The sequence below is a fragment of the Danaus plexippus genome (genome assembly GCF_018135715.1).
Source record: "Danaus plexippus chromosome 29 unlocalized genomic scaffold, MEX_DaPlex mxdp_37, whole genome shotgun sequence".
Lineage (NCBI taxonomy): Eukaryota > Metazoa > Arthropoda > Insecta > Lepidoptera > Nymphalidae > Danaus > Danaus plexippus.
In genome coordinates, this window is record NW_026869858.1 from 1,214,999 (window position 1) to 1,228,374 (window position 13,376).

The following is a 13,376-nucleotide window of genomic DNA, read 5'->3' on the forward strand; positions in this document are numbered from 1 at the left end:
CCAAAACATGCCGGATATCCGCGTGGATTCACTAAAAAAACTAAAAAAAAAAACTCTCTATCACATTAAAAACATCATATATCCTCGAAACAAGATGTGAAAATATTACAGAACAAATATAAGGTTAGCAAATAACAAGAGTCCATAGCAACAGTCACGCGTTGGACACATGCGAGGAAAAATTTATAACCTGTATAGTATTTGAATAGTCTGTCAATATACTTAGAAGCTGGTGATAAAAAAAAAAGTCAAAAATATACGAAGCTTGTTTAAAATTATACAAACAAATCTCTCGTATTGCATGTATACTACTTTTTGGCAGCGACTCCGTCCGTCTGAACATTAGAATTGCGCTAATAGAGAAATTTATAGTGTTAAAACAATACACATAGTAACCTCGTAGCACACTTTTCATTTTAAATAACCGACTGCAGCGCCGCCTGCGGGCTGATTCGTGAATCTACACCATCTGGGGCGTCACACGAATGCAAAGAAAAAAAAATATTCAAATCGCTCCAGCCGTCAGCGACATCAGTGACATACACGTGCAGTTGAATTATGTCATAGTGTTATTGACATTTAGAACAAAATTTTTACATAATCATTTTTAAAAATTTCTTAACAATATACGAGATATTTTTCAAAAATATTATCAATTCAGATACTTAGACATTATAAAACATATTTCAACATACATATATATTTTTACTTAAACGCATTAAATTGACACAATTGTTATGGATCATAGACAAAAATGACATTTTTTTGCGACTAAGATGACATTCAACTATGAACTGTGAAATATGTTTGATATTAAAAAGGTAATCACATCGATGTATCGTTTAACATCGATGTATCGATAAATCACGTGCATCCGATTAAAAGACTGTCGACCTCCGCTCACACCGAAACGTGCCCGCATACAGGAAATACTTAAAGCTTAAACTATTATTTATGACGAATAAATTATCTTAAATTACAATGTCAATTCGTTTGACAGATGATTTATATTAAATGTACTACTTAAGAAATTTAAGGATAAGATAGGTGCTGGCAAAAATATAACTAGTGTAATTTTTTTTGCAACAATAATTCGATAAACGCCTTTATTCGATGCGACAAACTCCTTCGTGTTTCCTCCATACAGTACTCAAGATTATAATTCGTCCGACAAATAAAAACGTTGACATTGGCAGAATACACCGCGATTCCAGTGCGAATGAAACTATAGCATTTAAAAAAGGATTAGATATAGAATAATGACTTTCTAGATTATAACGATGGATTCTTTAATTGATTTGCTTTCTATTTATAAGTTTATGCTTAAATAAGCTCCAATTAGAGTTCTTAAGATTTAAAAAAAACTAGATCAAAAACTTTGTTATAAAATTCAGTTCTTAAATTCAGTATACTAAAAGTGTATGCTGCAGTCACTCACGCTTAACTGTACTTTACTCACATTAAACTGTAGGTTTATAGTTGTGAGCTCTGTGCAGGCTATGTGTGTTAATCGAAATTTATAACAAATATATTTTTATTGTTGTATGTCATTGAAAAAAGTAAAATAATAACAAAAGGAAGATGTGTGTCAAGTTAAGATTTAACTAACAAAAATTGCCTACTCCACCCCAAACCTCTGTACTGGCACCTGATGTAACTCACGCTAAACTGTACGTAACTAACGCTAAACCGTACGTTACTCACGCCAGACTGTAGGTTACTCACGCTAAACTGTACGTTACTCACGTCAAACTGTACGTTACTTTCATCAAACTGTACGTTTATCACTCTAAACTTTACGTTACTCACGCTAAACTGTACGTTACTCACGCCAAACTTTAGGTTTCTCACGCCAGACTGTTCTTTACTCACGCCAAACTGTAGGTTATACACTGCAAACTGTACGTCAGCCACGCCAAACTGTAGGTTACTCACGCCAGACTGTTGGTTACTCACTCTAAACCGTACGTTACTCCCGCCAGACTGTTCTTTACTCACTCCAAACTGTAGGTTAAACACTGCAAACTGTACGTTAGTCACGCCAAACTGTAGGTTACTCACGCCAGACTGTAGGTTACACACGCTAAATTGTACGTTACTCACGTCAAACTGTACGTTACTTTCATCAAACTGTACGTTTATCACTCTAAACTTTACGTTACTCACGCTAAACTGTACGTTACTCACGCCAGACTGTTGGTTACTCACGCCAAACTGTACGTTACTCACGCTAAACTGTACGTTACTCACGCTAAACTGTACGTTACTCACGCCTACCTGTACGTCACTCATGCTAAACTGTTACACGCGCTAAACTGTATTTTACATAGCAAATATAAAGTCTGATGTAAATATGCCCTCAGGATGTGCGCACACAATTACGTTTCCCTATTCCTGAAATCCATAACTGGTGAAGTGGCGCCAGCTTACAGTGTGGTGGTGAACAGACCCATGGCCCTGACCACCATATGTCGTACCATAGACTCAAGAAACATACGGTAATATAGTGTGCTGCACCAACTTTTTATAGTAACAACGATGGATTCAATAAGGCCTGCAATTATTAGGTACATAGTATAAGTTTACATAACAGTATATATGTACTTATTATTATTAAATAACTACGTAAATACGTATTCATTATTAAAAAAAATTTTATACGATTCATAGTTATTAATTAATTATATTTAACAGACTTGTTATATGGAAGAAAAAACTCTTTATATATTGTTAGACATTTCAAACGCTTTCTTTACTACTTACTTCTTTATGATAATTTGACTACCAAAAAGGTTTACGTACTGTAACTCGAACTCCTTTCTGTATAAATTCTTTGAAAGTCACATTACAAATAAATGATACAATCTGTGAATCTAACAGTTGTATTATAATAAAAATATATATAACATTTAAAAGTTCTATATTTTGCTATCCGTGCGTATTGTTATAATAAACCAAAATCTACCTGCTTTGACGTTTGAAGGGACGCTAATATAAATAGAAAAGGGCGGAAGCTCCAGACACACGAGTATGTTTTTTTTTTTGTTATCGATAATACGACATGACAAATAGGTTTGCATACATCTTGGTATTTATGCAAATATCTATGGGAATAGGCGAAAGTATTTTACTTACTTATTATAAAAAATCAGAGTACTTATTGTAAAAAATCAGATAGGAAATTCTCTTCATTTATTGTTCAACGAAAGACATTCACAAGTATTTGTAATGTAAAATAAATAAGTAGAAGTATAAAAAAACTTATTCTTATAATTTTTTAAGTTGTGGTGTGAACTGAAGAAACTGCAAGTGATATGAATTATAAGGTTTAAAATCAGTTATTTTTCCACCTTTTGCATTTCCATTTACCTTTAATATTTGTATTTAGCATTTATTGAAAATGCTTGGATTACACTGTCTATGATCTAAAATACGTAAAATAAGACCTAAGTAGGTTGGCAAACTTTTTGTGTTACTTTTGAAATAAATAAAACAGTATAATTTAACATAGATATATCGATAAATCAAAAATAGACGTTAATCGTACACTGACACCTCACTATCGTTTAATGTATATACACTACAAGTATTAATGTTGCCAAGTTATTAATAAAATATATAAAAGGTGGATGAATATAAAGAAAAGAAAAACATTGTAACTTACAACATAATTATAATTCACTCTAAAATGTATTAGTTTTTAATATATCATTTTTTTAAACCATTATAAAATTTGGTATTAAGTAGGAAGTAACGAAACGTTTTTCATATTAAGAAATGATCTGTCATGGTCCGTCAAAACAAAACTTCAACTTCAGAATTCTAATTTCTTGTATGCCGAGTGCAAAATGCAAATCAAAATGGCCGATGCTTCGAGAAAGGTGTGTCGCGGAATTGTTACCGAGTAACCATCAGCATTGAACGTCAGTGAAAGTTTACGTGTTCATTACTGGTTCGTAACTTTGTTTTGTGATTAATTAAGGTGGATTTAGAATGTTTGATGTTATGTATTCTGGATCGTAAGGATAACAAAGGAAGCTGCTATGGAGGTGACCAAAGTTACTGGCCTGATTCGCGAGGCCGCCGCCGCGTTAGCCCGAAGGCTGCATGTTCGCCTGGCGTGGGCATGTACCGGTCGCGCTATATTATCGCGTAAACCGCGCTTTCGTCGCGCGAATGCCGTGATCTTAAGTATGTCGGTTGGGTTACAGCGGCGTTGGTGGACATCGAGTCCCGCCTCCCGCGGCATCGCAGCCCGCGTCGCTCTGGGGCTTCGCCCCTCGCGTCTCGCCGCGCGCGTTTGGAGCCCTCGCTCCTGTAGAGAACGGAGTATTAGAGGTAAGTTTTCGAAAGTTCCATCAGGTGAGTGGCTGTCGGAAAAATCAATAAATGTCGGCCATTTTGTGAAAGTAAAAATAGATCGATCTTCGGTTATATTTGTAGGGGATTTTCAATTGTTATTTATCACGATCGGTACATTTATCTTGGGAACTGTCTCGTTGGCGTCGCCGCAGAAACCCCGTGCCAACTTCAATCTATTCCTCGAAACTTATAAAGCTAGAACCTTGATGTACAAGTTAGACTGTCACTTATTAATAATTATCTCTAATATTACACATTATCACTCAAAATAAGTTTTTTAGTCTACTCGTATCCCTTAATTTTTTTCATTTGTCTAAGCACCTTTACACTCACATTTTTATATTAATAAAATACACTAATACAACATCCCTTTTCACCACACATGCTTCAAAGTAAATGCAAACCATGTCCTTATTAAGATTAATATATATATACTATAGGGTATCCGGTGTGTACATCAAAGGTGAGTACGATGAATTTCCATCGTCCCCGGAACAGAAGTCACCTAGGAACGAGGTTGTGACTGGACAATGTGGATTTTATTTTAGGATTTGTTTTGAACTAAAATAACTATACTAAAATTATCAGTAGATTTCAAACATTCAATACTGGAATCGTCTTAAATATTATATGTGCACCATTTTAATGGTATTAATATATATGTGTGTGTGTGTGTGTGTGTGCATATGTATGTGTTTATGTTATACTGATCAAGTTAATTAGTAACTACTATTTTATTTAGAACTGATTTTAAGTTACTACTAATAGATATCCCATTAGTAGTAACTTAAAATCAGTTCTAAATAGAATAGTAACAGTAATGACACTAATGGCATGAACACAAAATCTATATTACAATTTAAATATTTCTTTATAAATTCATAATAGGTATGAATAAAATGTGACCATGTTTAGGAAACCTACTATATCTGCTACAAAGGCAACTTGACCCAACTTATTCTGGTCTTAAACAGAGTATATAAAACAACCAATTCTGGGAACCCTACCTTAATAGCTGCCACAAGGCAACTCGGTTCCACTTGTTCTGGTCATCAAAACACAATATATAAAACGAAAACAATTATAGGAACCCTACTTTAATAGCTGCCACAAGGCAACTCGGCTCAACTTGTTCTGGTCATTGACAGAGTATGTAAACAATTATAGGAACCCCACTTTAATAGCTGTCACAAGACAACTCGGCTCAACTTGTTCTGGTCATCAACAGTGTGTAATTATATTGCAGAATGTCGTCCCGTCGTAACGGATCCGTGTCGCGGGCCGCGGAGGCCGCCTCCAAGAACAGGCTCCATATGGACAGGAACCCACAGCACTCCAGGATAACTGGTGAGTGTAGAAACATATAATGGAATTCATATATATATATATATATATATATCTTACCACAAGTCCATATCATCATACTACAAACATAGAGTTATGAGTTTTTCACTCATAGGCTGAAGTTGATCTTACGCGAGGGAGGTTTTATGAATGTAAAATTGACGCTTAGTATGTGTTACGATTCAAACTCTTAGTCTTAGTAATGACCGTAAATTATAATTGATATCTAACATCGGTGACGTAAGGATTTAATCAACGTATTTGGAATCGATAAGGCGATGTGAAGGTCAACGACCTTTCTTTTGGCATATGATTACTCATACTCATAAATGCATAATTGATAGTTATGATATATTAGGGTTATAAGAAATATATTTTCATTGAAATTGTTCCGATTAACGCAGAAAGATACAAAAACTATTTCATTTCCATAATAAAAATTGTTAAAAAAAACTATTTTAGTCCTTATAATGTTTACGATATACAAGAAATATTCGAAAGAAATGAAAGTAAATAATATAAGATGAAAAAAAAATACATCGACACAGATTCGAACGTGCGATATATATATATATATAACTTTAGGAATTGTAGTTTAACCCCATATACAAGTTTCTAAGTCGTAAATATCTCTTAATATATACATATATATTTCAGATCCGTCGAACCCAGCGGGACGTAGGAAGGAGATTGATAATGTCATGAAGCGAGCAAGACAAGCCTCCCCAGGCAGCTGGGATCGCAAGCTCTTAGAAGTTGAGGAGAAAGATCCGAACAGGTATACACACACACAGACACAGACGACATTAGCATTACTAATAGACGATTTTGTTCTAAGGCCTAGTATAAGAATTAATACTTAAATTAAATATACTGGATATTTGTATCAAAGACCGTAATTTTGGTAAAAAAAAAATTTAATACCATAGATATTCAATCAGGTCTTTGATTATGAAATCGAACAAACAGTTTGAAAAATGATAACTCAGTTGGTGATAGAAGTTACTTCATGCATGTACTGTATGAGGTACAGTTTCAGACTTGATCCTTAATGTCCAGCGTTACTTCCAGTAATGTCCTACAAAACGGCTGAAGCCAGTATTTATAGTATTCAAATACAAGTTGATACTCAAATGTTGCCAGTACAGAATAACAACGGTTCAGTGTTATAGTTAATTATGAACAGTCATAAAAACAATTCTAAGGATTATAGTATATTATAATTAGTACGGCACAGAGGGCGCCACTTGTAATCCAATGAATGCAAGCACCAAAGATAATATCCCGTCGTTCTAGATGGCGCCACAGTGGGTACAAGCAAATGTACCTCGAGGGTGCTTCGCCCCGTCGCTCGCGCTCCCCCGGCAAACGCTCTAGGTCTGTCACACAAATTTGACCAATAAGAAATAACAATTAAAATATAGGCTTTGCATTTGAAACCGCCACGCAGGCTTATTGCGGAATGGTGGGCATGCTCTTTAATTTTATTTATATATATATAAAAAATTATAAACACCAGAATCTGGTATTGAAAATTGGAATTATGAGTTATTATAAAGATTTTTTTCAAATTACATACAGGGTGTATAACTTAAATATTATTCAAATTTATTCCCAACCATAGATAAAGGGGGTTTTCTAAACATAAATATATATATATATATATATATATATATATATATATCTGATATATACATTTTATTATATTCTAAATGTTGATATATATATACATATAAGTAAGTAACTATATAAATACTTCTTTACTACAAGTATATGTAATTACTTCTATGGACTTCTATAATCAACTGAGATATACATAGATTTTTATTTATATTACAAATATTTTTTATGTATATATTATATATAGTGTCCTGCAAATATAATGTTATCATTTTTATAAAGTTGAACAAGTTATATGAATTTAATTTTTTTCCAGGTCTCCGATAGCTCGTCGTTCCAGGTCACCGATAGGTCGCAGGTCGAGATCTCCGGTGGGGCGAAGGTCCCGTACACCTGTACACCGCTCTCCAAGGAAGTCGCGCTCGCGGAGCCAGAGGCGAAGTCCTAGACGCAGTCCCAGGCGGAGCCCTGTCAGGTAAATTATATAGTGGCATAGGTTATAGGATACCGTAAAAAACCCTAGGACATGGAAACTCTTATGTGAATCTTAAATTATATAGGACTATTGTTACAAGTGGCGCCCTCTGTGCCGTACTAATTACAATATACTATATCCTTAGAATTGTTTTTACGACTGTTCATAATTAACTATAACACTGAACCGTTGTTATTCTGTACTGGCAACACTTGAGTATCAACTTGTATTTGTAAACTATAAATACTGGCTTCAGCAATTTTGTAGGACATTACTGGAAGTAACGCTGGACATTAAGGATCAAGAAACTGTACCTCGTATGATAGTTACATAGGAGGTTATCGTAAAAAAACCTAGCATATACCAACTCTTATGTGAGCCTTAAAGTATAAGAACTATCTCTTACCCGCGACTCCGTCTGCGTAAAAAAAAAACGAAACCCACTCGCGCTTGATGAAACTTAATTTCTGGATCGGGATTTTAGCGAATATTTTGCACAGAATGTATTGGATTCGTTATTTGTGTGAGAAAACCACTTATTTCATGGATTTTAAAATGATATTTTTCGTCCCTGGGAACAATAAGAGCGACAATTATTGTGGATTTCCCTAACTTTCGTTTCCATGTAAAATATTTTAATAGTATAGTATAATGTTATTTTGCTTTACAAATCTCCACTTAACTATTTTTCAAATTCCTTTCTAAATAAAATCTCCAATGTATAATATTCACTATGTAGTCTTATATCGGTTTGTCTAATTGCAGACGCAGTCCTATTCGCCGCCGTCGAAGCCCCAGCCCTCGCCCGCGACGAGCTAGGCCTCCGCCCCCTGCCCCGCCCCGAGGAGCGCGCCCTCCCAGCCCGCCGGCACCAAGGAAGGTAATTGAAAATAGATTTTTTACCTTAGTACGTGTAATACGACCCTGACGCGACACTACGTACTATTGGTATGAAGTGTTCACGCCACAACATTACTAATAAGAGTATAAAGGTTAAATATAATTTAAATCTTTAATTAAATTTATATATTCCAGTCCTCACCGTCTGGATCTTCAGGCAGCAGCTGTTCCGATGAATCCTGCTCAGTTTGCTCGGCCAAGAACAAGAAAACTGTCCCTCCAACTAAGAATGTCAAACCGGGGTATGTACTTAGGCTCTATCTAAATATCTATCTATATCTAAATTATCATAAAGATAGTTGTATATTCCGTTGCTAGATATGATGTCACAGACGGACATATATATATATTTTGCGGGGACATAGAATTAATGTGTGTATCCTCTGTTAGGGTATTAATTTATGTTGATTGGACATTTTCACTCTATGCTGATCACGACTATGAAAATGTAATAGATGCATTTGTGCAATACACACACAACCACACACACACACACGCACGCGCGCACACACACGCACACACGTATATATATTATTAAACAAGACGAGCTTGACCCATATTTCCTTTAAAACTCTGATATGATTAATGTTGACTAACTTGTACCATGTGTTACTCTCCAGTCCTCGTAAGTCACAATCTCCTAAACGAGCCCCTCGTGCTGTCCAACCGACACGCGAACTGTTGCAAGCCAGAGAGAGCAGCAAGCGGAGCCGGGAGGAAAAGGTATATGAGTATAAAGTTATATGTATAAACAGTGTCCCACTATAAAGTAATTAACATAATATTTTATACCCCAGTCTAATGATATCTGAATATTCAAGTCATAAATCTTATACAATGTGAAAAAAAACTCATTTTCTAACCAAAAATCTATCAATTATCGCCTAACACCATGACAAATCACTTGTCAATGTTTGTCACAGGTATTGGAGTGGCAGCGGTCCCAATTAGCCGTTAGATCAGCCCCAATCCCGGTGTCTCATATCAAGCGTGAGGGCGAGCGGCGCGTGCGGCGCCCTAGATCGAGGGGCGTGTCCCCCGCGGCCATCGCCGCAGCTCTAGCCGACAGCGATTCCGACACAGACAGTGAGGCCAGCGAAGAACCTACCACACAGAGGTATGTGTATACTAAACAAAGTTAGACAGAAAAATTAGATTAACTAACCTCATATACATATAATTGGAATGCCTGTTTGTGATGTTGTCTGTCTGTTTGTTACGGATAATCTCTGAACTGGCTGGACCGATTTTGATGAGTTTTATAGGCCAGGGAGCTGATGTAATAAGGCTTAACTTGGGCTACATCTTATCCCGATACCAAATCGGAGCTAATATTAATATCGGAGCTAAAATTAACTTCTGCGAGTCATACAATGTGATTGATAATTAAATATATTTTAATAAAAAGAGCGTATTTCAAGCTGACTCTATCAGAGTTTTTTCTACTTAATATTTTTAACAAAGTGTAAAGCAAACATAACTTTGCAGACTGACTCTATCAGAGCGTTTCGGCAAAATGGCGCAGTGGTCGGCAGCGAGATGTGCAAGACTCGAGAATATGAAAATCACCAGAAGAGAGAGCACTCTGCACGTTCACATAGAGAGGGATGAGGATGCTGCAGTTAGGGATGCCGTAGCAGAGGAATATCCGTTAGTATAGACATTACACAACAAATGACGTGTCTTCATACTCCGGACACGAGACACCGGAGTCGAGCGCCGTAACGCGTTACGTTACGTTACGAAGCACTTTACCCTCCCATAAAATGTTTACCATTCAATATTTTTCTTCACATCACAGATCTTAAAATATAATGTCTTTAGAGATTCATCGAAGTAATGTAGCTAGTAGTTTTACAAATTTAATTATTAGTACGCATTTAGACAGAACTGACAAATGGTGAAGGAAAACATTGTGAGGAAACCTGGTCTTAAAACTTCAAATGAGCATGGTGATTAATGCTTCTAACCTTCCCCATGAGAAGAGACCTTTGCTCAGCAGCGGGCTCCGATAGGCTGATGATGATGATATATCCTTGTGTTACAGAGGTCTAGACCCAGCACCAGTTGGCAGTTACCCCGAGGAGCTTCTATCAGCTGCGCCCGGGGGCCTACCTTCTTGGGACGATGTCAGGGTCAGATATGACTACTACAAGAAGAGGGGTTACTTACGAGGTATATAGATTTACAATAGTAATGTATATTTTAAATTAAATTAGACAGTAAATAATGATTCCTTATAGGAGGTTCAAATCCTGTTCGCCTTTATATCGTAATCACTACATGTTAAGTATAACGAAAGATGAAAGTACTTTAAACTGATTTTTAACTATTTTTATCATACCGTTACGAGCTGGGTCGTATTCAGTCAATATATACAGGGTGTTTAATACAAGACGCAAATATTAACTTCATTATGATACAGATAGTAGCGCTTGTATCGCCTGTATCTCACCTTACGTACACCAGCTCCAAGCGGACCCAGCGGCCCTTTACACGCGACGATCCGACTTCTCGAACATTCCAAAACATTCTTGTTTACAAACATTAACAATAGGGATGTTAGCAAATGTATAGCTAGTAGTTTCGTCCATTCGTCACGAGATGGCGCCGGTTCATTGATTTCGAGAATATCCTACAACACTCGCTAAGCCGTTCCTTAGGTTGCCGCTACAATATATATTATAATGTATATATTTTTAAAACTATTTGTAAACAAATCTCAGGATTGACTCTCGGCGACTATGTCAAGTGGGAAGAGTGGTGGTACAAGTATCAGGAGTGGCTGAAGAGAGAACGGGCCTATGAACGGTGGGCCGAGGGAGACGGAACTGTTACGGTGAGAATATATATATATTTTTCTTCACTTCATAGTAATTTTGTGTATTATTTATACTTGATCAATGTTATTAAATAATGTATAAGTATAATATAGGTAGTTCATTATATTATATTAGCTTCCGTCATTCAGTTTTAATACAAATATTACGTAGTTTAATGTAGTTTTAATGGATACTACAGTTATATATGTAGAGATATACGTAGTCGGGTGTACTATATACATATATATATGTTGCGTGTGTCTGTCCATACAGAGTCGCCGTGAGAGACGTCGTCGAGGCGGCCGTCACCGGCGCAGCTGAGGGCGCGCCGCCCCCGCGGCCGTCCTCTGTGTGGACCTGGCCGCGGGGGCCGCCCTCCGTTAAGGTTGGCGACCTCTGACCCATGCTGGTTAGTAAAAAGAATTTTACCAACACATGTTGTAGCTGCTGAGGTGATTTATATACTATATTTGTGTTTTATTTTCCAGATAACCTGTCACTCATCAGAAAAAAACTGTGAAATCAAGATAATTCCATGGAAATTTGTGACCAACGAGTCTAGGAAGTTCTATGAAAAAATATGTGCAAAATCCAATAGACAGCAATATCGTTACCGAAGTGACAGTGTAGGAAAGTTATTATCAGTGTCGGTTATATGGACTTAACATATTTGTAGGTTACATAGACATAGATAAATATATAATATATATATAATGTAAAAGTTACATATTAAAATATATCGTATATTATATTATACTCTATATTATAATAACTTGATAATATTTTTGATTCATTTTCATTAGCAATACGAAAGCTTACTAACGTGTAAATACTGTGGGACGGCTGACACCTTGCAGCCTCGCGCTTACGAGAATGCTGATTTATATTAAGTGTAAGGGAAGTTACTGGTTTAGAACAAAATTAGTATAGGACTAACCGCTGAAGATCTGAAGAAGGGTACATACAGAAGCATAGACAATACAAGCCTCGAGATCAATTAAAAAGGCTCAGTGCTGCCATCTAGTTAACTTGACCATGTTACACTAACCGTAGGTTAAATCTGAACCCGCTTATAATGAAGCGTTAGGTTAAATATATATTGTTTTGTAAATTAATTAGTATAGTAATAAAAAATATGTCATTTGTAAGCTAGGCGAATGTTATGGTAATTGGGACACATTCGGTAAGATGATTATTACCAGGCAATCTCATAAATACATATATATATATACATATATATATATATATACATATATATAAATATATACATATATATAAAATAAAAATTATGGAATTTCTTTATTATTGAATGAAAGTTTTTGCTGTTAAATTATGTTCTGTGGAAAACCGATTTTTATATACAAGTGAATGTGTAACAGCTGTGTGCGTTCCTGAACGGGTCTGTGTGTCTGTGAACGTTTTATGTTTAGACATTGCGAAAATAAAGTATTTATAAACGTGATTGATGTTTTTTATTTGAAATCTCTAAAAAATCGAAGGAAATTGACTAACATCCGATCAACTAATAGCGGTTTATGTGAAGACAAAAATTATCTTGAGATTTGAGAGCGTTTGAGAGTCGTTCTGAACAGCGGTCTGCATCCCGCGGAGTTGTTCGCTCGGATCGCGTTGCGCGTCTGTAGTGAACGTTCTACTATCGTCCTGATTACATATATATATGTATATACACACATATATATATTACGTTGTTACTTGTTTATTTGTTTGTTTTTCTTTGTTTTTGTTTATTACTTGTTTGTTGTTACTTGTTAGTATATATATACTAAAACGACGTACACACGATCGTGACTCTAAAACAAGACACTGCTGGACCCATAATAAACAAACAGCTC

The 13,376-nt window shown here is 35.8% G+C and overlaps 1 protein-coding gene across 3 annotated transcripts; it reads left to right on the forward strand.

Annotated features, from left to right (window-relative positions):
• The first annotated feature begins 3,812 nt into the window (after positions 1-3,812).
• Positions 3,813-12,985, forward strand: LOC116776833 (serine/arginine repetitive matrix protein 1). Of its 3 annotated transcripts, XM_032670085.2 has the most exons (15): positions 3,813-3,952; positions 4,212-4,338; positions 5,609-5,709; positions 6,364-6,484; positions 7,003-7,083; positions 7,643-7,801; positions 8,567-8,681; positions 8,837-8,943; positions 9,322-9,424; positions 9,625-9,818; positions 10,190-10,351; positions 10,749-10,876; positions 11,428-11,540; positions 11,797-11,932; positions 12,012-12,985. In XM_032670085.2, exons 3-14 carry the CDS (start codon positions 5,610-5,612, stop codon positions 11,842-11,844), a joined length of 1,431 nt encoding a protein of 476 aa, XP_032525976.2. In that variant the 5' UTR covers positions 3,813-3,952; positions 4,212-4,338; position 5,609; the 3' UTR covers positions 11,845-11,932; positions 12,012-12,985. The 3 variants fall into 3 exon arrangements, with proteins under 3 accessions (XP_032525976.2, XP_032525977.2, XP_032525979.2); XM_032670086.2 differs by lacking the exon at positions 4,212-4,338 and having other exon boundaries at positions 3,832-3,952; XM_032670088.2 differs by lacking the exon at positions 7,003-7,083 and having other exon boundaries at positions 3,849-3,952.
• The last annotated feature ends 391 nt before the right edge of the window (positions 12,986-13,376 follow it).